General features: G+C 36.7%; 1 protein-coding gene across 1 annotated transcript in view; it reads left to right on the top strand.

Moving 5' to 3' along the window:
• LOC137406051 (cytoplasmic dynein 2 heavy chain 1-like) overlaps nucleotides 1-24173 on the top strand; it is a 101571-nt gene that overhangs the window by 42453 nt on the left and 34945 nt on the right. Inside the window, exons 25-47 of the mRNA XM_068092573.1 lie at nucleotides 4395-4527; nucleotides 5270-5397; nucleotides 6322-6424; nucleotides 7084-7318; nucleotides 7663-7804; nucleotides 8242-8381; nucleotides 8838-8956; nucleotides 9118-9300; nucleotides 9770-9993; nucleotides 10624-10736; nucleotides 11408-11622; nucleotides 12336-12600; nucleotides 13088-13295; nucleotides 14133-14262; nucleotides 15136-15291; nucleotides 16572-16828; nucleotides 17308-17422; nucleotides 17953-18084; nucleotides 19660-19811; nucleotides 20352-20582; nucleotides 22122-22297; nucleotides 22586-22723; nucleotides 23029-23261. Of these exons, the coding sequence (XP_067948674.1) occupies nucleotides 4395-4527; nucleotides 5270-5397; nucleotides 6322-6424; nucleotides 7084-7318; nucleotides 7663-7804; nucleotides 8242-8381; nucleotides 8838-8956; nucleotides 9118-9300; nucleotides 9770-9993; nucleotides 10624-10736; nucleotides 11408-11622; nucleotides 12336-12600; nucleotides 13088-13295; nucleotides 14133-14262; nucleotides 15136-15291; nucleotides 16572-16828; nucleotides 17308-17422; nucleotides 17953-18084; nucleotides 19660-19811; nucleotides 20352-20582; nucleotides 22122-22297; nucleotides 22586-22723; nucleotides 23029-23261 (3928 nt within the window). The remainder of the gene's footprint in view (nucleotides 1-4394; nucleotides 4528-5269; nucleotides 5398-6321; nucleotides 6425-7083; nucleotides 7319-7662; nucleotides 7805-8241; nucleotides 8382-8837; nucleotides 8957-9117; nucleotides 9301-9769; nucleotides 9994-10623; nucleotides 10737-11407; nucleotides 11623-12335; nucleotides 12601-13087; nucleotides 13296-14132; nucleotides 14263-15135; nucleotides 15292-16571; nucleotides 16829-17307; nucleotides 17423-17952; nucleotides 18085-19659; nucleotides 19812-20351; nucleotides 20583-22121; nucleotides 22298-22585; nucleotides 22724-23028; nucleotides 23262-24173) is intronic.

A 24173-nucleotide genomic window follows, 5' to 3' on the forward strand; every position in this document is an offset into this window, starting at 1 on the left:
CCCCTCTCTCTCTCCCTTAGTTCAACGCAACACTTGCGGATAGACAACATTTTTGGTTTTTCTGTCAGGCGTATGAAGAAACAGTTTTCGGCGTGTGCCTACTTTTGAGCAGGCGACGTATAGCTGGTCATGGCTGATGCAGGGTGACAGTAAGTCGATAGTAGCTGCTCTCTTTCTTTTCACAATAGCGTATCGCAACCCTCGGAGTACTCGTGAAAGTTCTGTAATAGTAAGTTACAGTAGGCCTACTCGTAGCTGGAAAAAAATTAGTAACTCGGCTGCTGAAGGAAATGAACATGACCCACTATCACGAACAGCGGCAAATCCAACGTTATTAAGTAGTAGAGATGTGGCAATTCATATACAATACAACATCGTATAAGAAACACTTACCTTTTTGATGTGGAAATTTAGTAGGTGAGAAATGCGTTTTTCCAGTGGCTCCAAGAAACAAACGTTTACGTGACCTTCTCGGTACATGTTGGCAGTAAATATTAATTGCATGTAAATAACTACTCGTTAATTTTTTTTATTTAATAAATAGTACATTTGTATAGCTGTATAGACACCTTTGTATAGGCCGCAGAACTCAGGAAGGCGCTTTTTAACACGGCAGAAAATTTGCTGTTTAAAAAGCGTGCTAACCGGGGATTTCGGTTAATGCGCCCGAGCGGTGAAAGAAAAACAACAGAATCGCCACACATTTATATAAGCCGCTTGGCTCAAATTGTCAGAGAAAAGTAGCGGCTAATAGTCCCTGTTACGAAGTTACGATATTTAGTATTCATATTAGTTCGGTTGGCTTCGTTCGACCGAATGGAAAAAGAAAGACCGCTCTATAATTTATTTACTGTTACTACACATATTAATTCAGTTCGCTTTGTACGACCGAAATTCGTACGACGATAAAAGGAAAGACCGCTCTATAAGGCGGACACTCAAACAGACAGACAACGATTGCCGTTTATATAGTAGATAGAGAACAGCGTTTTTCTAGTGGTTGCAAGAAACAAATGTTCACATGACCTTCCCGGTACACGTTGGCAGTAAATATTAATTAGATGTAATTTACTACTCATTAATTTATTTAAAGAGTAGTAAATTTTATTTAATTCACTACTAATATTTACTTCTAATTTAATTTTACTACTTACACATATTAATTAAGTTTGCTTCGTACGATCGAATCTGTTACAATCTTGCCACAATCAATACTCATAGAGGATCTATTCTTCAGCCCTGAACCCTTGTATATAGTACATATCAATCAATTTATCTTTGTATAAGCGATCCTGCATTACTTATTTGAAGTCATCCTCTCATGTAAAGTTTCTTTTAACTTTTACACAAATAATCTCAAACTAAATATGAATTGTTCACTACTATCTTGCATTCAGGATTCTTCTACAGTTTCCGTTTTATTGGATAATATGCCTGCAAATAGAGGCTTTTTGTTATTTTGTTATCAGCAAAATAAAAGATTACTAACTAACGATCGAATCGAAAAAAAGACCGCCATATAATTTATTTATACTGCTCATATTTGGGAGTTATTGGTGACTCAATATATCGAGAAGACAACTCATACTATTAGCATATCTGTATTTATCGTCCATCCCTACGATGAATAGCAGGTTACGTATTATAATAGAGGCGTGTACGAACCGGAGATTCCCGTTAATGCGCCCTAGCGGTGAAAAAAACCACAGAATAGACACGCCCTTATATAAAAGTAGCGACTAATAGTCGGAAAAGTATGGTACTCTATAAAGCGGACAGACAGATACACAACGATTGCCGTTTATATAGTAGATATATCAACTAGACTCTGGCAGCTGTGAATCAAGTCGGCAGCTTATTTCACTTGAAGAGATGTGGTTGAGTTGCTCTTAGAACATTTATCCTTAGAACACTTACCCTTATAACGCTTACCCTTAAAACACTTACCCTTAGATCACTTACTCTTAGAACACTTACCCTTAGAACACTTACTCTTAGAACACTTACCCTTAGAACACTTACCCTTAGAACACTTACTCTTAGAACACTTACTCCTAGAACACTTACTCTTAGAACACTTACCCTTAGAACACTTACTCTTAGAACACTTACCCTTAGAACACTTACCCTTAGAACACTTACTCTTAGAACACTTACTCTTAGAACACTTACTCTTAGAACACTTACCCTTAGAACACTCACCCTTAGAACACTCACCCTTAGAACACTCACCCTTAGAACACTTACCCTTAGAACACTCACCCTTAGAACACTTACCCTTAGAACACTTACCCTTAAAACACTTACCCTTAAAACACTTACCCTTAGAACACTTACCCTTAGAACACTTACCCTCAGAACACTTACCCTTAGAACACTTACTCTTAGAACACTTACCCTTAGAACACTTACCCTTAGAACACTTACTCTTAGAACACTTACTCTTAGAACACTTACTCTTAGAACACTTACCCTTAGAACACTTACCCTTAGAACACTTACTCTTAGAACACTTACCCTTAGAACACTTACTCTTAGAACACTTACCCTTAGAACACTTACCCTTAGAACACTTACCCTTAGAACACTTACCCTTAGAACACTTACCCTTAGAACACTTACCCTTAGAACACTTACCCTTAGAACACTTACCCTTAGAACACTTACCCTTAGAACACTTACCCTTAGAACACTTACCCTTAGAACACTTACTCTTAGAACACTTACTCTTAGAACACTTACTCTTAGAACACTTACTCTTAGAACACTTACCCTTAGAACACTTAACCTTAGAACACTTACTCTTAGAACACTTACCCTTAGAACACTTACCCTTAGAACACTTACCCTTAGAACACTTACCCTTAGAACACTTACTCTTAGAACACCTACTCTTAGAACACTTACTCCTAGAACACTTACCCTTAGAACACTTACCCTTAGAACACTTACTCTTAGAACACTTACCCTTTGAACACTTACTCTTAAAACACTTACCCTTAGAACACTTACCCTTAGAACACTTACTCTTAGAACACTTACTCTTAGAACACTTACCCTTAGAACACTTACCCTTAGAACACTTAACCTTAGAACACTTACCCTTAGAACACTTACCCTTAGAACACTTACCCTTAGAACACTTACCCTTAGAACACTTACCCTTAGAACACTTACTCTTAGAACACTTACTCTTAGAACACTTACTCTTAGAACACTTACCCTTAGAACACTTAACCTTAGAACACTTACCCTTAGAACACTTACCCTTAGAACACTTACTCTTAGAACACTTACCCTTAGAACACTTACCCTTAGAACACTTACTCTTAGAACACTTACTCTTAGAACACTTACTCCTAGAACACTTACCCTTAGAACACTTACCCTTAGAACACTTACCCTTAGAACACTTACCCTTAGAACACTTACTCTTAAAACACTTACCCTTAGAACACTTACCCTTACAACACTTACTCTTAGAACACTTACTCTTAGAACACTTACTCTTAGAACACTTACCCTTAGAACACTTAACCTTAGAACACTTACCCTTAGAACACTTACCCTTAGAACACTTACCCTTAGAACACTTACCCTTAGAACACTTACCCTTAGAACACTTACCCTTAGAACACTTACCCTTAGAACACTTACCCTTAGAACACTTAGACTTCATAGCATGAGTAAACAGTCAATTACTTCTCTATTGCTATTGCTTCTAGAGAAATGCTATGACGGTAGAATTTGACTTGATGGTAAAATGATGAAGATTATTTCAATAGTTTTGCCATTGGGTCAGTTCTGAGTATTAGCTATACACTTGTGATGCTTATAAGTGTCCCCTTGCCACCCCCCCCTCCCCCTCCTGGCCTCACCCTCCTGGCCCCCTTCCTAGCTCCCTGCGGTTGTAGTGAATGCTAGGGATTGCTGCCATAGTTATGATGCCTACTTTCTGATATTAGCACAGTAAGATGAATGCTTTACTCCCTTAGACTGTTTAACCTGCTAGTCAGTTCGTTGGGTAAATAAGTAGATTTTTTTACTAGTTACTGCTGTTTAATGAAAAATGCATTGATTCTATAAGAGAAAAAGTTGTTTCATACTACTGTTTCCTTTTTTGAGCTTACTACATTATGTATATGATGAGCTTGCCCAATGTCTATAACCGACCCTCGCTCTATGGCCTGCCTGACTCTCAGTCTATGACATACCTGACTCTCAGTCTAAAACTGACTCTCAACTCATAACTTGAATACGTTGTTGCCTTTTTATATCAAGAAAATTGAAGGCTGTCATTATCTGACAACCTCTATTTGGTGTGTCAACTATACTGTTGCTCTACTTTTGAAGAATCTCAGATGTATAGCATGTGTACTATATTTACGTTGCAGAGCAATTATGAGAGATATAGCGAGGGATAACAGACTGCTGAGTTTTGTGGCTAAGAGTGGCCTTAAGAACACACTCATTACCATGCTGGACCAGCTGCATCGCTGCCAGAAGTCTCTCAATGAGTTCCTAGAGGTACACATGTGCCATATAGATTTAGTAGTTGTTGCCTGCATTTGTCTCCCCAGTTACAGATATGCTGAGTGGTCCATACTTCTGTCTATCCAGACAGACACATTGATTGGTCCACACTTCTGTCTACCCAGTCACAGATACATTGATTGGTGCTTGCTTATGTTTACCCAGTTACAGATATGCTGATTGGTGCATACTCCTGTTTACCCAGTTACAGATACATTCATTGGTGTTTACTTCTGTCTACCCAGTTACAGATATGTTGATTGGTCCAAACTTCTGTCTATCCTCCAGAATGCAAAAATACTGACATACTGCTTATTTTTGTGTGAGCAGAGCTTTGTGTTTATTTTAAATCCGTCACGTATGTCAACTCTGATTGCTGGGTTTTATCAAAACTACACTGTATGAAATTAAAATTTGGTTAAGTTTTGTGCAGCTTAGCAATATCGCAGATACAATTACTAACCTTTTCTTGTCTTGTCACTCATCTATATGCTGACGGACGAAAAGCATTTCCTTGATAATGCGTTATACATGAACATAATTGGTTCATCGATTGACAAGTTTTCTGTACATTTGTTAAACAAGATGAGTTACCTTTATCTGTAACATATGTTACATGGATGTTTTTAATATAATTATTAGAAAAAACCTTGCAAAAATCTAACCGATTACAGTTTGTCCAACATACAGTTTATATTCTGGTTTGATACAATTCATGCTATCTTATTTATTGTAGGAGAAGAGATCGTTGTTTCCAAGGTTTTATTTTATTGGTGATGATGATTTGTTGGAAATCCTTGGTCAAGCAACAAACCCAAGTGTCATACAAACTCACCTCAAGAAACTCTTTGCTGGAATACACAGGTACAAAAACTGGATATGTTTAGCGTACAAGCATCACACTTTAGGAATTGCCAGGTGGTATAGTTTTGGTGAGACCATATTTTTTATATTATGTAAAATTTTACCGGGCAACTTTGAAATAAACTAGAATAACTAGAAATAAAGACTTTCAAAGACTGCCTGAACTAAAAGCCAACCACTGGTTTAAAGAGGGCTACCTTTATGTACTAGACTTCTACTGTGATGAATAGCGCAATGGTCTGATAACTCCTTCTTTGTACTGGAACAATGTAGGGTATTTTTTAAGGATTTCTCTTCTCAAAAGTTCCATAAAATGTGAGTTTAAATATGCAACAGCTAAACAGCTGCAGATCTTAATATACTTTAGGATCTATGTAATATAGCCTGTGATATTTTAAACAATCAAGTGTTAGTACATAACGAAACAAAGAAAAACTACTGGAATTTTTTATCATTCCGTGTTTTGCATGTAGCGAATTATTATATTTTACATAGCTATGTATAGAGCTATGTAAAGCTATCTTTCACCGCAATTAAAATACCTACAATAGAGACATCAAAGCCTCTGCCTCCGTATCATATACTTATGGATAGAATCCTATACTGAGCGGCTGTATATGGCAAACATTACAGAGCTAACCACCTATTTAGAATCGTTGTGTGCAAAATATGTGCTCAAGGTCATACATACTTCAAAACATCATTTAAGTTGTCATAGCCCTACTGGCCAGTCCTCCAGGTGTCACTGTAAAATATTGAGAGACACGTTTGATACTCACTGCCACACTATTCTGATGAGTAAACACTAATTTATTCTTTCCTTCATTGAAAGTAATCACTTTTATTATTTTATCATAATTTCTATGACCTTATTGGCTTTGTGCACTGCTCATAAATAAAGTTAATATTCATTCATACATGTAGTGTGGACTTTGACGATGGAAACCAGCATATTATTGCGATGAAATCTTTGGATGGTGAAGTTGTCCCACTACGAACCAAAGTCATGATAACTCCTGATGTCGAGGTAAATATCATTGTTAAACTATTTGTAGTAATGTTTCATTATTTAATCAGCCTATTTTTGATGGAAAAAGTATGGGGTAAACACTTTAGGCCAATTTAAACACAGTTTTTTACTTAAAAATTTACGTTGCACAGAAAAGCTAATTATTATTATTATGCCTAGATTCGTAATGTTTATCAAAACCCTAGTTTAATAATATTTACAAAAACAGATAACTTTGTGGCATTCACTGACGAACGAACTTTGCGGTGTTTGTACATATCTGCGCTGGTAATATTGTGAAAATTCATCTCGAGGACTGACTTTTGTAGATATTTGCGGTCTGGTGAATGCATGTGTGGAAACTTCCACAAAGCTTTTGTATGTAAAAAAATTGATTCAATGTAGAGATTATTTTTTGAACTCGCTTGATTACATGTTTATGATAAGTTCACTCTCCTTCTATAACTGAGTCCCGATCTATGACATCTGGCTTTCAGTCTATGGGAGACTTTCAGTCTATGGGAGCTTATAGGTGACCCTTGGTCCTTAATTGGCTTTTGATCTATAGCTGACTCGGTGCATGACTTGCTCTCAGTCTATGTTTGAATAGTAGTTCATAGTCATGCAATGATAAGGTCACTTTCCGCGTCGGATTTACAGAGTATTTTTATTAATAGATCTGGCTGAGCTCACTGGCTACTGAAATGAAGAACACCTTACAGCACATGCTTAGAGAATGTGTCGCGGAGTCAGGCAGGGGCTCTGGCCTTGACCCTGTCAAGTATCCTTCACAGATTCTCTGTTTGGCTGAGCAGATCCTTTTCAGCTCACAATGTGAGGAGGCAATAATGTCAAGCTCCCTGCAGCAGTTTAAGAGAGAGATGCAGCAGAAGCTTGAATCGTATACATCTGGTAAGTTGAGGTTGAAAGGCACAAAAAGGAATAATCTTCTCTTTCTATATACAATTCCTGTTATGTGAACTTTACATACAACTTGGTAAGCAAAACAGAATTAGCTATTAAACTGCTTAAATCAGCTGTGATAACACATTCACAACAAATATTTAGCGACTGCTTCCTGATTCATTTTACAGTGTGTCACTTAGATTATTGATGGCTAGTCAAGTTGCTCAAGTCAAATAAAAGCTGGTCAAGTTGTCAATTTTTTAAAATTTGGCGGTAATTCTTTCAACAGTTTTTTTGGCTTTTGAATCATCATCATCATGTTGTGGCATGCATGTCTGTTTATTTAACAGCGGATGTCAGTGGGAATAATGTGCTGGAGCTAAAGTTGAAAGCTCTCATACTGGATCAGATTCATGCCATCGATGTCATAGAGCATGTCATGGAGGCAGGTGTCAACAGGTGTGAAGAATGGGAATGGAACAAGCAGCTCAGGTATCGCTATCCAGCTTTTAGTTTGGCGTATGCAAGGACTTGAGCTTATTTCAGCTGAAAACTTATGCATAAATGAATTTCTTGTGTGGGCCTACTGAAGTAAAATCGATAATGGCCAATTTATGCCAACAATCAGGCATATTTGAAATATCTCCAAGTGACTGCTCAGTAGAGTGCTGTAACTGTCCTTTATGGGTAGTGACTCCGAAAGTTTTTTGGGCCTAAAACTTCGATCAGTTTTCAATAATACCATATGCAATTTTTTTCAAACAATTTTAGTTATAAATTAGTTTCTATAGAAGACATAACCACGGATAAATGAAGCCCAATATCTTACATAGATATACATGTACATAGCGCAGTATTACATAACCTATAGGTCAAAATGCTTTAATATGATTGAGTTTATGTGAAAATAGACTAATTCTGTCATGCAGGTTCTACATGGATAAGAACCAAAACTGTGTGATGAGAATGGTGGATGCAGAGTTCAGTTACACGTATGAGTATCAAGGAAATGCTCCCAAGCTTGTACACACAGCTTTGACCGACAAGTGTTATCTAACATTGACTCAAGGTGAGATAACTCCTTTGTTCCTTCATTATGTTGTTACTGCCTCAAATAGTTTAGGTTCGCACACTGTGTAAGCTTTCAAATGCTGAACTTGCGAATTAGGGCTTGGGCTTGAACTCTAGTCATTAACAATACAGCAATATAGTGTGTTGATATTTTCTTCATAACTTTTTTTATTTTTCACCAGTTTGTTAGCTCTTTGATCTGATTTTCTGGAATGACAATATCGTGTAAATAAAAGTTCTTATGTTTTTATGCATAGATGAAGCCAAATTTGATGGGATGAATTATTTTATGTCTACTAAGGTCACTAGGAAGCATCGCAATAGACCTTTGATGTAGGAATTACTGATGATTCAGTTTTAGTTGTCTTCTTTGTGCAATTTGTAATGATTTTAACTTGAAAATTTTACTTATGTAAGTTTCACCGAAATGCATGAAGATATATTTGTGTTGTAGGAATGCATATGGGCATGGGAGGCAATCCGTTTGGCCCAGCTGGAACTGGTAAAACTGAGTCGGTGAAAGCTCTTGGTGGTCTCTTCGGCCGACAAGTTCTCGTCTTCAACTGCGATGAGGTTATTACTGATTGTCATGTTCCTTTTATCTGAGAATAGCCAGCTGAATAATTTTGACTGAGCTTCTTTTGAGTCCATTTGCTTACCAGCTGCATGGTTGCTTTTCCTTTTATTGTGAAAATATGAGCCCGATTTGCTACAAGAGTTACCTTCTCTTGCAGGGCATAGATGTGAAGTCGATGGGACGTATATTCATTGGGCTAGTAAAGTGTGGCGCATGGGGCTGCTTTGATGAATTTAACAGACTGGAAGAGGCTGTGCTCTCAGCTGTCTCGATGCAGATTCAGGTCATCCAGGATGCCATCAAGAGGAGGGCTCCAACAGCAGAACTCCTTTCCCGCACTGTATGTGCAAAATATGGTTACTCTGTTACATTCATCTATATATACATTTCTCAAAGTTTGTATGTGTGTCTGTTTCTGTGTCTGTGTATGTCCTGCTAAAGCTATTAAAATCTTGGAATTAAACTTTCGCATTCTGATGGATTTGTACTCGCGGAAATTGCAACCATAAGTTTTAAATCCATGTTGTTATCTACATTTAAATCCAGTTACAGCTGTTTGACAAAGTTTGAAAACCTTTACAGTTGTTTTTATTTTCTCTCTTAACTTATTTCAACTACATGAAACACTTTTCTCATGATATGAAGTTTGAAAGTTAAAATGGCAAATGTCGTTTTATGTTAAATACAAATAAATTTTCTGTCCTAAGACTTTTTTATTATCTGGGCAATGCCGGGTATTCATTTAGTTTCACATGTTTATGAGCTGAATTTTGTCAAATTCTAAGTAATGCATATGGTTTTGTGCATAGGTGGACATTGACCCAAATTCAGGCATATTCATCACGATGAATCCTGCTGGAAAAGGCTATGGTGGTCGGCAAAAACTGCCTGATAATTTGAAACAGCTGTTCCGGCCTGTTGCTATGTCGAAACCTGACAATGAAGTCATTGCTGAAGTGATTCTCTTCTCTGAAGGCTTCAAAACTGCGAAGGAACTCGGAAGAAAGCTGGTCGCCATCTTTAACCTCAGCAGGTACTTTCCCCTTCAACAGATAAATAGAGGAGATGACTCTGCGAGTTCCTCGCATTCTTAGCAACTTCTTTTCATCACTCACGCCTTTTTTAACTACAGTAGATCCCTCTAGGTGCATCTACTGTATTACTAAATATAACTTTCTTGTTGCCTGTTTTAGCCAGTAGAATTCACAGCTGTGTGGCACAAATCGATGACAAAGCCTTTGCTAGAAATCCTTTAGAATTGCGTCATTGAAACCAGAACAAGTACAGAAGCTGGACAGTTTTTTATTTCATTCAAATCACAGGTTCATCTACAAATGAGAATAATTAATCTTTTACCGCAGGAAGGACAAGCTGAGTGATAACAATACATTGATTTGACCAATCACGACGGTTCATAATTGTGGTAATTCGATTTAATTGGTCCAAAATACTTAACGCTTAATAGTCACTATAATGAAAACTGCAGTGCCTTAAAATTAATTAATTAAACCTGAAACTTAAAACTAATTATTAAAATGGTTTCATATTTATAGATTTAATCATTCAATCAAGCTTCGATCCCCTGTCCAACGCATTTATCATCATTGTAATGGCTACTGATATTCCATAAGATAAGCAGCTAATATCTTAATCACTTTGACAGAGAGTTGCTAACTCCTCAGCAGCATTATGATTGGGGACTGAGAGCTCTGAAAACCATTCTTCGAGGATGTGGTAACCTCTTGCAGAATGCTAGAAAGAACATGCCTGAAGGAGGTAAGGTCTGATATCATAAATGGAAGATACAATATGTTTGGTCCGTTGGTTTAGGTCTGACAACTGCCATAGTATACGACTCCATGGTAGATAGTTTCTTGTTAACTTTGTATTAAAATAAAAGAAAAGACAATTCTTAAGTTTGTGTTGTAATTGACAATTCATGACCCTGTTCACTGGAGATAAGTTAAAAAGCTGTTGGTAACAAGTTAAGAGTTCTCTGCTTTTTCTAGTCGGTTTGTGATCTACATTTGTATTGGCTCATCATTGTAAAACTGAGAGATATTTTTATTGTAGTCCAAGTAGAGCAATAAATCTTCTAATCTTTCATGTTCAAAAATAGTCTGACCTGTTTTACAACTCACAAGCTGTGCATTATGGGTAACATGTTTTACTTGATAGGTAAATCGCTTTACGTGATAGGTAATACACGTTGCATCGTAGGTAAGGTGTTTTTATTATAGGTAAAGTGATGAGTGCTATTAATAGCTGAAATGCTTTACATGACAGGTTAAGTGTTTTACATCATATGTAAATTGTTTTACATCGAAGGTAATGCGCTTTACTTGGTAGGTAAATTGTTTTGATCATAGGTAAAGTGCCGTACATGCTTCAAATGGAAGGTAAAGTGCTTTGAATTAGAAGTAGAGCGCTTTGCTTCCTACCTGTAGGTCAAGTGGACGGTGGGTTGGAGGCAAAGCTCGTTGTACAAGCTTTGAGAATCAATACATTGTCCAAGCTAACCTTCACCGACAGCGTGAGATTTGATGCCCTTGTCAGAGATGTCTGTCCCGGCATTGATTTCAAGGACATTGAGTACGAGCACTTGGCAGCTGCTTATCGAGAGGTCTGCAAGGAGAAACACCTGCTCATCAATGAGAACCAGGTGTGTACATGTTGTCATACCTAGCGTGACACCGAGTACTTCCATGGTTGTTTTTTACCTACCAGTTCTCTTTGTATCATTCACTACCTCTTACAGTTATAATATTGACTTATGTTATTTCACAGGGGATTATAGGTACTAATATAGATTATAGATACTGATATAGATGTTCATATAGATTATAGATACTAATATAGATGCTATTATAGATTATAGATATTGATATAGATGCTAATATAAATTATAGATACTGATATAGATGCTAATATAAATTATAGATACTATTGTAGATCATATATACTAATATAGATTATGGATACTATTTTATATTATAGGTACTATTATTGATTATAGACATTATTATAGATTATAGAATATATTTACTAATCTAGATTATAAATACTATAATAGGTTTTTAGAGACTAACATAGATTATAGGCACCAATTAATGATTCAGTAAATACCTATCCAAGTTCATCTAGAGCAAAGCAGCGGACATTTATCCAATCACCTACAGCTCTAAACTTAAAGCCATCAAAAAGTTATGACATTATACCTGCAAGCATGGTCTACAATTAAGTAAAAAAAGTGTTTCTGTCTTACTCTTTTATTCATGTATCATAAGTTTTGTTTTATTCAACAAACTCGGTTGTATGATTCTGTTCACTGTTTACTGTCATCATGGTTCACTGGCTAATGACATTTACTCGTAGGTAAAGAAAGCCTTAGAGCTCTATGAACAACTGCGTCAGAGAATGGGAGTCGTAGTTGTTGGGCCATCTGGTTCAGGAAAATCGACTCTCTGGAACACTCTGCGCCTCGCGATGGAGCGTTGCAATCACACCGTTAAGTACTACACGATGAATCCTAAAGCTATGCCAAGAACTCAGCTACTCGGGCAAATAGATATCGATACAAGAGAGTGGACAGATGGAGTGCTGACGAACAGTGCACGACTTGTGGTAAAAGAGCCGCAAGGTTTGATTTTACCTTTTTTCTAATTGTTGGCATCTTGTTAGCTTTTCACACTGGTATTGTTTAATAGGTGCTCTAGACGTATGTAATATTGTCTAATAGGTGCTCTGGACATATGTAATGTCATATTTGTTCTTATGTATGTGTTGATTGTGATTTGCTAACTCACACTAATAATATCAGCACAAACTGTTTTGTTGTTTTTCTGCATTGTTACTTTTATTTACGCCAAAACTTGGAAAATCCCCACAAACTCTGTGATCATTTTTTTCAAATGTGTTGAAATTCGTTATTTTCTATGTGTTAAAAAGTCAAAACATTTTATACTGTTTTGCAAAACTGTAAAAATATTGTTGAATCTTTGACAGCCATTCTGATATATTTTTATTTTTTTTTGCTGTCGACTTTCTGTAGCAATGTAATGTCATGCAAATTTACAGAAAAAACTGTTCATATTTTCACTACAACTAAAAATATTGTTGTTATATAGATATACAGTCGTGGATTGTGTGTGACGGAGACATCGATCCTGAGTGGATCGAGTCTCTCAACTCTGTCTTGGATGACAATCGTCTCCTCACGATGCCTTCCGGTGAAAGAATCCAGTTTGGGCCCAACGTCAACTTCCTCTTCGAAACGCATGATCTCAGCTGCGCTTCTCCTGCGACCATCTCACGTATGGGCATGATATTCCTAAGGTAATCAGGAAAACCATCTCACAGTTATACATTGATCTCAATAAGTGTTTGTCTTAAAACACTCCAAATACAGAAGTTGTGGCTTCTAAAACAGTGTGTTGAAGTTTTGTTATCAGAGTTCTATGAGGACTGTTGACAAAACCTTACAGAAACCCTCACTTTGCACCAATTGGAGAGAAAACCATGCTTGAAAAATTATTTGCGCTTCTGCTATTTAATATAAGAAAAGTTTACCAAATTGTCTCAAGAAATGATTCACTTTTATGCTGCAGTTCATTTTTTAAATTAAAATTTCAATTAAGTGAAAGTGAAAATTATATTTTAGGTAAAATACAAATATAAAACATAAATAGAATGTATATTTGGTTAAATTAAAGTCACATCAAATACAAGTTGAGTTCACACGCCTAGTAACTAAAGTCAAGTATTTTTGTATAATTTTTTTATTAACAGTAATCATTTTAGTAATTAGTAATCATCAACAAAATGGTGTCAAAACCAAAAATGAAATGACCGAAATCAGGAATTATTGAATGAGTTGAACAAAAGTGTTTTAAAAGTTAGTAGTCTAATAGTATTGCAGAGTATTTCATAAACTGAAATATACGATGGTGGATGTAGTATGCTGTTGACACGGAATAGAAAATGATGTTTGCCATATGTCCAGACTAAATCAAATTTATTTCCATGAACTAAACTCATCAAAAATTTAAGTTGAATTAACATTCTTATTAAAACAAAATCGACTCAATCAATAAATGTCTGGGATCTTAATAGTGTTTTGTGTAGTGCTTGTATAAGAGCAGGTCAACGATGCTATTAAATATATACACACAGTGATGAGGACACAGATGTGAAGGCCATCATACAGACATGGCTGAACAAGCTGGCAGAGAGTGAGAGAGACAGGATGTCTGGCTGGATAGAGGATCATTTCTACAAGGGAATTGACTTTGTGCTCAAACAGGTAAGCCAGATAGTTGGACGGTGGATGGCAAGTGTTAATACTCAGTCAGACAATTGATGGCAGGTGTTAGTAGTCAGTCAGGCAGTAGATGACAGGTGTTTATAGTCAGTTGGACAGTAGATAGCAGGTGTTAGTAGTCAGTTAGACTGTAGATAGTAGGTGTTAGTAGTCAGTTAGACAGGAGAAGGCAGGTGTTTATAGTCAGTCGGACAGTAGATGGCACGTGTTAAACCCATACATGCTCAAATCTTATTATCTTGATCTTGTCAGATTTTGCTCTCATCTGTTACCATCCAGTAAAAAATCTTTTCAAGGTGCTACTTTTCAGAGGCAATAAGGTTTGTGTTATTTTACTTCATGATTATTCTGTGTTGTCTTCGCATGACGATTTATTAGAAATATTAAAAAGTGGCTTTATTCTGCAGCGTATTAGATTGAATTGTGCAGTCTATTTAGATTTTAAGAATAGTTTAGAATTGGTATTAAATTAACTCCTATTTTGCAGTCTTGCGATCGTTGTAGTCTGTATTTTTCAGTTAATCAAAAGGCATTTCTGATGGTCTTAAGGACATTTCTGATGGTCTTACACATCCTGTAATAAAATGTCAATCTTAGAATGATGTAACGAGTCTGAAAAGTTAGTCTGTCGGGCGTCACATAAAACGCTGTTAATCTATTTTGTTTGTAAAAACAGACGCAGCTGGCCAATTTGTTCATATGTCACAGTATTGGTTCATTTTCAAGTACATCAGCGTAAATGTCATTGTGGAAATTAATTTTTCTTAGAATAATTAATCGTTGAGCATTGGTTGAGATAAATCTGAATGGATTTTATGGTTGTTTCAGTTCCTAAATCACTAGTGTCTGTTCTAGAATGATCTTGTGGTGGACACAACTCTAGTTGGAGTTGTTCTCAATGGACTCTCCCATCTCACTGGAGTTAGAGACAAGTCCGAGTTCTGTGTGAATCTTATTAGGGGACTCGGAGGCAACCTCTCACAGAAGTCTCGAGAGAACTTTGCTAAGGAGGTATTGAGGCATTGTAAATCTTTATTATTAGTTTATTGAATAAAATAGCTTTGGCTTAAGCTGTATGTACAGAGAAGATAACTCCCAATTACATGATTGGCTCTTTCATCTATGAAACATAAAAATGAACTTACAAAAGTTTTTGTAGATTTTATCAGAACGTAATTGGTATTTTTCATCATTTGTGATTGTTGTTATGTTTAAGGTGATCTGGCTGTCAGGATATTTCAAGGTTGAAATTGATAAAACTTGATTGTGATTAATACGCTCAGATAAATCGCAAGTGCGATTATGACGTCTATAGTTGCAAAGAGGCTGACAGATTAGAGATTCGTAAATCATCAACTTGAACACAATAGCCGATATCAACAATCGCAACGATAACAACTAGGGACGCCATTTTGCACATATTTTTCTTGTAAACGTTTTAATCGCGATCAAGTTTTGTTGATTGTAATCTAGAAACACCCTGACAATCAGATAACTTCAAACATCAAAAACAATTGCTAACAATTGAAAAATACCGAAACCTTCAGCTAAAATTTACAAAATCTTTTGTTCAAGTTCATTTTTAAGGCTAATCTATTTCTGTAGAAAAATTCTAAAAGTCTCGGTGCACTTCTAAAAGTATCGGTGCAGTAAGTCCCACTCGGTCACAAGTGGGAACTTGTGACCTTGACACTGAGTGGATGAACCAAGTGATGGTTAGAATATAAATTAGGCACAGTGAGTTGTCTGTCCTTTAAGTCATGATGGATAAAATAAGTTAGAATACCAGATTTAATTTCGTGATTCGTAATCTGTATGTAGCACGAGGGTTCACTAAACTCACTTGAATAATTGTTGGAATGAGTATTTTAATAGTCACGGTAAACAGTTGAAATTAGTCAATGGTGCAATGATAGTGTGAATAATTTGATTGTGTAAAATCCTTTAGACTTTGCTATGTACATGTATGTAGATCTTTGGAATCTACATACAGGAGAGACATATAGTTGAATTAGGAACTGTAAATTACTAAATAAATACAAGTAAATAAACAATAGCTTGCTATGATGAATGTACCTTTGAATGAAGAAGTGTTTCTTGTGATAATATTGACACCCAATGATTGCAAATTTCTCTTTGGCTGTCCAGTTTCTGCTTTCAACTCACTACTGATGGACAACTGTTCCATTACTAATGCTGCTAGTGTGAGACGTGTAGGCAGCACTTCGACACACATTTTTCGAAAGTGTTTGGGTTCAGCAGCTTTATTCCTATCATTTTGCTGGTTTTAGGTCTATAGTTGGTGTAATGAGAGGCCACCTGATGGACAACGACCTCTTAACACCTTTTACGATGATCGCTCTGGTTCACTCGCCTCCTATGTGATGGAGGCTGGGGATGACCTCTCAGTTGACAGGTTTTCTGGCGGAGAACTGCCAGTGGTGCGCACGAGTGCCATCCAGATGGGTCTCGACTATTTCACACCTTGGTTGAGAGCGGAGAGCATGCAGCCTTTTATCCTCGTAGGCCCAGAGGGATGTGGAAAAGGGTGTGTTACACCGGCTTATCACTTGTTTTGGATGGCCTCGCGATTGGTCAATTTATAGGAACCTTCTAGAAAAGTTGTTTACGCAACCAGTAGAATGGTTTTTAGACAGTAATGGTATTATTTTTGTTTCCAAAGTGCTTTGTTTGTTTGATTGAATGTATTACATTCAAACTTTCGCTAGAATTGGCATCGCAATTAGTTGAAATTTTTTGGAGAATTTTAAAACTGCTCATTCATTAGTGGTGAGCTGTAAACCAGACCAGAATTTCTCTTCAATGAGCAAACAATTTGGTCAGATGCGTTGTGCAGGGATATATCATAGCACAAACTACCTATACTTTGTTTTTTTAAATTCATGTTGAAGCTTTTCATTTATCAAATAGAGAAAACTTTAAAAAGATTGCTTCAAATTTGTCTCGAAAACTGTTCAAACGTTTGCATAGTTGAAAAATTTACCATTGTCTCTTTTCTAACTGCAGGCTACTTCTGAAGCACTGTTTTTCTAAGCTGAGATCTGTGCAAGTGGCGACAGTACATTGCAGTGCCCAGACCAGCCCTCTCCATATTCTACAGAAACTAAGTCAGAGCTGCATGGTGAGTTTCCTTTTTATAGCTACTCTAGGTTTCTACATAAGTCACTATGAGTACACTATGAGTACAGTATGGGTACAGTACGAGTACAATATGAGTGCACTATGAGTGCAGTATGAGTACGCTAGGAGCACAGTATGAGTACGGTATGAGTGCGGTACGAGTACAATATGAGTGCACTACGAGTACAGTATGAGTGCACTATGATTACGGTACGAGTCTCAGTGTGTCTGCTTGCAATATTACAGAAGATTGGAGCAGTTACATGTAGCAGTGTGAGAGTCACATCACATGGCAAAGAAAAAAGTAAAACCATTAAACATTCTTCATCAACCAGTGAAAGGTCAATGTCAAGGTCAATGTTACTCGATGGTCTATGTTTACCCATCCTCACCGAAAGGTGTATTGACAAATTTTATATACAAGTGAATAAATCCATTTGTTGATATTGTAACACATCTCTATTAGGTCATTTATAGGTTGATTTGCTTTGAATGCCCTAAGTCTAAGAATTGTTGTCATGGTGACTGCAGGTGATAAGTACGAATACAGGAAGAGCCTACCGGCCTAAAGACGCTGAGAGACTAGTACTCTATCTCAAAGACATCAACTTACCCAAGCCTGATAAATGGGGCACCAGCATGCTTATTGCCTTCCTCCAGCAGGTGAATTTGTTTGAGTACAGTTGTGATAAATGCCTGGAATAACGTTTAAGGAAAATATCTGTGGCAGGGGACAGACAACGCTGTCAATAAATTTAAACTAAGGTTTTAGATAAACTGGCTGGATATGTTCATTTCAACAAAGTGTAATATAGGTTAGCAGAATGTAGTTTAGGTCATAAAAGTGCTGTTTAGTCCAGCAATGGGCAATATAGGTCAGTTGTATGAAATTAAGGCAACAAAGTACAACTTTTTCCAGTGATGCACAATATTGCGAAGTAATATGCAAAGGAAGTCGACAAAATGTGATTTTGTCCAGCATTCTTCAATGAAGTCAGCAGGTCAGGTCTGCTGTAGTACATTGTTGCAGCTAGTCTAATGTTGAGGGTGATAATAAGAATCATCATAGTGATCATAGACTGAGCTCTTGATATTTCAGAAAGTTGTGATAATGAGCCAAGTCTACAGACTCCAGCTAACAGCTTTACTAAAATGACTACATTTTATGATCAACACTATGCATGATTTCTATCTGGGTTTTTTTTTCGTTTTTTATGATTTCCATACAAATCCATAAAGATTTCCTTTTCAGAAGTATGGTTGCTTTGTATTAGCTTATCATAGAGCTCGGGATATGATGGTAGGATGTGAGCAATAGACATCCGTGTGGTCCAGAGGGTTCATAATTACAGTGATGACTCATCAGCAAAATGATACATCATTTTGCCATCGGGTTTTTGTAGTTATAGCCATGGCCTAGTTATAATCATCACAAGTACTTAGTCATACATTGACATATGAGGTGAATGCGTTTTGGAACTGTGTTCATATTTTGATTCTCTTGTATCTCAAAGCAGTGTTTCCTATATAAAATAACTAAATATAAACCGATCCGTTTTCACCCTTTAAAAAGGCACCTAAAAGCAGATATTATAATGGAATAACGCGTTTTTCATTGTTCTAATTCACCTACGCTCACAAAGTAACAAATACCTGTCTAGTGGTTATGATCTGCAATAAAATGTGACATTATTATATACAGTACTGTATGGAGTCCTTACCTTCGAGAGAGACTTGACAGGAACTCGTTCGGTACACTCGACTTTTGTAATGTTATGTAACGAACATAAACTGTAAATTTAACTTAAATGAATTTAGCTTACTAAACGCATACACTTTAAAATAAGTTTTAATCTTGCACTAAACTTAATTCTAATTTTGTCTTCGTTTTAATTTTTTATTATCTTCCGATTTGTCTTTTTTCCTCGCTTCCACCTTTAGCCGCCCTTTCTAGAACTTTTCAAACTTATCTGACGAGAAAGACTAAGCGATGTTGTTTTATTACTCGATCACCTAATAACGGTCGCATCGAGAACCGCCTTGTATGCTCCGTATCTCAAGCTTGACTTGTATCTCAATTCAAAAACTTGCTCAACGTTTTGCTCATATCTCAAATTTCTCGTATGTTGAGCACTCGTATGTCAAGGTATGGCTGCGCTGGTAGTTCCACTTGCCAATGAAAGTTGCTAAAATTGTTAGTTTTGTGACACATTCGTTGAAGTTGTCATCTCTTTGCAGGTTCTCACCTACAATGGATTCTATGATCCTAACAATGAGTGGGTTGGATTAGAGGGAGTGCAGATTGTAGCGTCTATGAATGCTGGAGGATCCGTCGGTAAACATGACCTCACTTCCAGGTTTACATCAATCGTCAGGATCTGCTGCATAGAGTAAGTTTGATTTGTTCACTCTTTGGGATGGCTACTCTATGATTGTCATGAAAGATTGCTAGGGCAGATAGGAATGAGGAAGGCAAAAAGTCTACATATGTAAAGGATATGTTTCTACAGAAGTGTCTCTTTATTTTATAGCCTCGGGGATTATGGTTTAAAGCTTTGCTATTTAGTTAGGAGTATTAAGCTTGTATGTTGCTGATTGCGCAGGTTTTTTACAGCCTTTTGAACACACCTGCAATTTCAATAAAACAAGGATATTCAAACAACTTTTTATATTTATTGTTTCAAAAATAATTACAGATTAAAAATAATCTGGCGTATCATTCTTGAAAACATTCCAAAACGCATAAAGTGGGCTCGGTGCTAACATGACTAACCCATGAGATACAATTGATAGATTAGTGAACTTGGTGTTGGTACTATAAAAAACAAGTCCCAATTACATCTGCGCGCATACAGCTGGCTCAACTTGGCTTGCGTATTAACTCATTGAGATGTTCTGTTTTCTTGCACTGAATACTTTTGTTTATACAGCTATGCAGACCGTGAACAGTTGCAAGCGATCTACGGGGCGTATCTGAAACCTATCCTCCACAACCAGCTAAGCGGCCATCCAGTCTGGAGGAGCACAGCCAAAGTTCATGCTATGGCCTGCTCTATGGTGCAGCTATACGATCAATTGAAGGAGACATTCTCTATAGACGACCATAGCCACTACTTGTTTACTCCTCGTGACCTCACTCAGTGGGTCCTCAGTCTACTCAGGTCAGTTTAGACGCCATGCCCCTTTTTTACTTGGTCTTAAGTCTATGTTTAGTAGTCTTGATATCATAGTATGCATTCAGCAGATCCTGGAGTCTACGCTGGCTAAATTTAATACTCTAGTTTTCATCTGGTTTGTTCTTGTCGTGCTGTGGTAGGTTTGGTATCAAAGTTTTTTATTTGATCCTGAGTCTATGTTGGTTCTCTTTAGTAATTGAGCTCTCACCTGGATTGTTTTACTTGTGCTCTCAAGTGATCTTGCAGCATGTTCCTAGTTAATTCTGGTTTCACTCAAGTCAGTATTCACTCTACTCCATTATACAGTGGTGATTGTAATTGTTGGACCAATTAGTAATTTTTCTTGTATTCTTAATCATTTATGGCATAAAATCACTCTCTCTATCTCAGAACATACTCACAGTGCGTATTTGAAAGGCAAGTTCTGTAGAAACTCCGTCTGCCGCTAAAGGCATTCTCAAGAAATATAATTTGTTTATCGGCACCCATTTTATCCTTTGATTGACAATAAATCCTGGCAAACTAAATATTAAAACGCTACTAAACTCCAGAACCCCTAATTTATTTTCACATACTTGCATGTACTGTATATGTAATGTATGTTCCAAATCCTAAATTCTACCAATTTGGTCAACGGTTATAAACTTAGTTTTTATTGAAGTTTTGTCATAATGTGCAGATCCTGCTCTGCTACACTGAAACCAGACTGAAGAGGCTGATCAGTTGATTTTTAGTAATATTCATTTGTAGAACATCTACAGCATTTATGTGCATACCGCCATAGTTCATCTAATATAATACTTAACGCACTATGAATTAATAATAAATAACATGTTTATTTTAATGATGAACATGCACAAAATTTTCAGTAGATTCTATCAAAAAGTATCAGTATTTTGCTATCATTTACTTTTGATGTTTGAGGTGATCTGATTGCCAAGTAGTTTCAAGATTACAATCGATAAAACTCTATCACATTTAAAACGCTCAGATCAAGCAAAAGTGCAGTTATGATGTTTATAGTTGCAAATAAAGTGAGGAATAGAGACACGTAACTCTGCAACTTGAACGCACTAGCTGATATCAACTATAGCAATGATATCAAACAGTGACTTCATTTTTCACAAAGACAAGATTCATCCAATGATTGTTTGAAATTAGCAAGGCACTATCACTTTAGCTAACCTTTTTCTCCTGAGCGTTTTAATCACAATCAAGTTTCATCAATGTTAATCTTAAACCATCCTGGCAATCAGATCACCTTAAACATCAAAAAACAATAGCAAGTGATAAAGAAATACCAATATTTTCTGATAGAATCTACACGAATTTCGTTTAAGTTTGTACTGTATGTAAGTGGTCCCACAATTCTATGCTCCATTAAACTTTAGTCTAGCCCAGTGATTCTACACTTTTTACTCTGCACCTAGCTGATTACTAACCTTAGCATTAGATTAGTTGCTCGCCTCGGACTACGCTCTTACAAGTTCTACAGTTCAGCATTTCTATTCATGGTATTCCTAGATATGACCTTGGTGGAGACAACTCCAATGAGCATGTGGTAGCCATCTGCTGCTATGAGGCCAAGAGATTGTTCAGGGACAGGATTGTGGGTATTGAGTCTAAGGAAAGATTTGACAGCATTCTGCAGAACATTTTCAGATCTGATTGGAGTACCAGTCTCTTTGACAACAAGGAAGGTTGGTTCATCTTGCAGATTTGAAGTTATGTCTTGTTTATAGAATTATATAGCTAATTTATAAAGTTATATAGTTAATTTATAGAGTTGTATAGTTAATCTATAGAGTCATATAGCTAATTTGTAGAGTTATATAGCTAAATTGCAGAGTTACATAGCTAAATCATAAAGTTAGTTATATAGCTAATTTATAGAGTTATAGAGGTATTATACAGGACTATGAGCTAGTCGATGGCCTATATAGACTTAAATATTGAAGGTCTGTCGGTCATACTTGTTTTTTTTACAGAGAGTTTCTATGTGACCTGGGGAGGTCATGCGACAGACGCAGCACCAGGAGCTCCTATGCCTCAACATGGCAAGTCTCTTGGCAAGATCGCTGCCGCTGATTTCAAGAGTATCGTGGAGAAAGGACTTGTTCAGTATGGTAAGTTTAAAGAGCTGCCAGCAGGATATCAACTCATTACAGCATTACACGTCTCTATTCTGTCAGTCTCTTTGTAACTATAGTCATAAATGCACTTTGCTTGATTTTAGCGTTGTAACAGTGATCAAGTTTTGTTGATTTTAATCTTGAAACATCCTGTCAGTCAGATCAAACAACAAAAGCAATCGCAAATGATAGGAAAATATTGATCCTTTCTGATAAAATCTACTAAAATTTCATGTAAGTTCATCTTTGAAAGATGTAGTCTCATTATTTCACTCGTCTGTCTCCATTTTGACTAACAGGACGAGAGAACATGGACCTGGACATCATTGTGTTTGAGGAAGTACTCGACCACATCGCTCGTGTTGATCGTGTTCTCACCATGCCGGGTGGATCTCTGCTCATGGCAGGAACATCCGGCGTTGGTAGGAGGTCTGCAGTTACACTCGTCTCTTATCTTCATCAAATTGAACTTTTCGCACCGAAGGTTGGCCGCGGATATACAGCTAAACAATTCCGCAATGATCTGAAAACAGTAAGTTATTAGCAGTCTGTGAGCATGATATCATTCCATATTCTCTACTCTCCCAGTAGGCCCTATGCGGGATATATTAGGTTTGCTTATAAGTGTCTCAAGGGATCTTCTAAACTTTCAACATCTGTGTTCTCAGCATCTACAAATACGGTAGTTACTGTTCTGAAACAAATTCTGTAGTTCGAGTGTGAAATCTGAAATAGCCATATTGGCTCAGACATCTAAAAAAAATTCATTTCCTGTTTTGGCGATTTTTTTGTCGACTATGTTCAAGCTTCATTATCTTACGTAGTTATTTTTACAAACTGATAGAAGTGTCTGTTTCTCATTGAAAGGGGCTTTCAAATTCCATCTTAGTCACTACATCTTATTCATCGGTGTCAGAAATAGAGGAATATACATCCTATAAACTCGAAAGGTTTTAAATTGAAATGGAGCAATTGCAAACTGGTCCTAAATACAACCACCGCTAGTATTTTGTAACACTGATCTGAGCAGAGCAAGATAAAATCACAAACAACTTTGTATTTGCGTTATTATGTTTACATTAAATTCAATCTAATTTTTTATAAACATTCTCCTTGATTACGTTCTTCTCACCGTTGTCATGTGCCACATTCATATTCTTCATTAATACATTGTTGAACGGAATAGGACTGTCATTGACCTCTCCGTATATTTTGACCTCCAGTGACTTTAACAGCCTTTTTGAAGTTTGTTACCCTGGACTGCCTAGGGCATGTCGACAAGGTCGATAATCTTATTAAAATGGAAGTATTTTTAGTTACTAATTTTAAATCGCGTCATTTTACCCTTGAGCCAGTAGTTATTTCGTCCGTTGAGTGCTATTGAGCACTGCAGAGCACTGTAGGAACTGCAGAGCACTGTAGGAACTGCAGAGCACTGTAGGAA

This window comes from Watersipora subatra, chromosome 10, assembly GCF_963576615.1.
Source record: "Watersipora subatra chromosome 10, tzWatSuba1.1, whole genome shotgun sequence".
NCBI lineage: Eukaryota > Metazoa > Bryozoa > Gymnolaemata > Cheilostomatida > Watersiporidae > Watersipora > Watersipora subatra.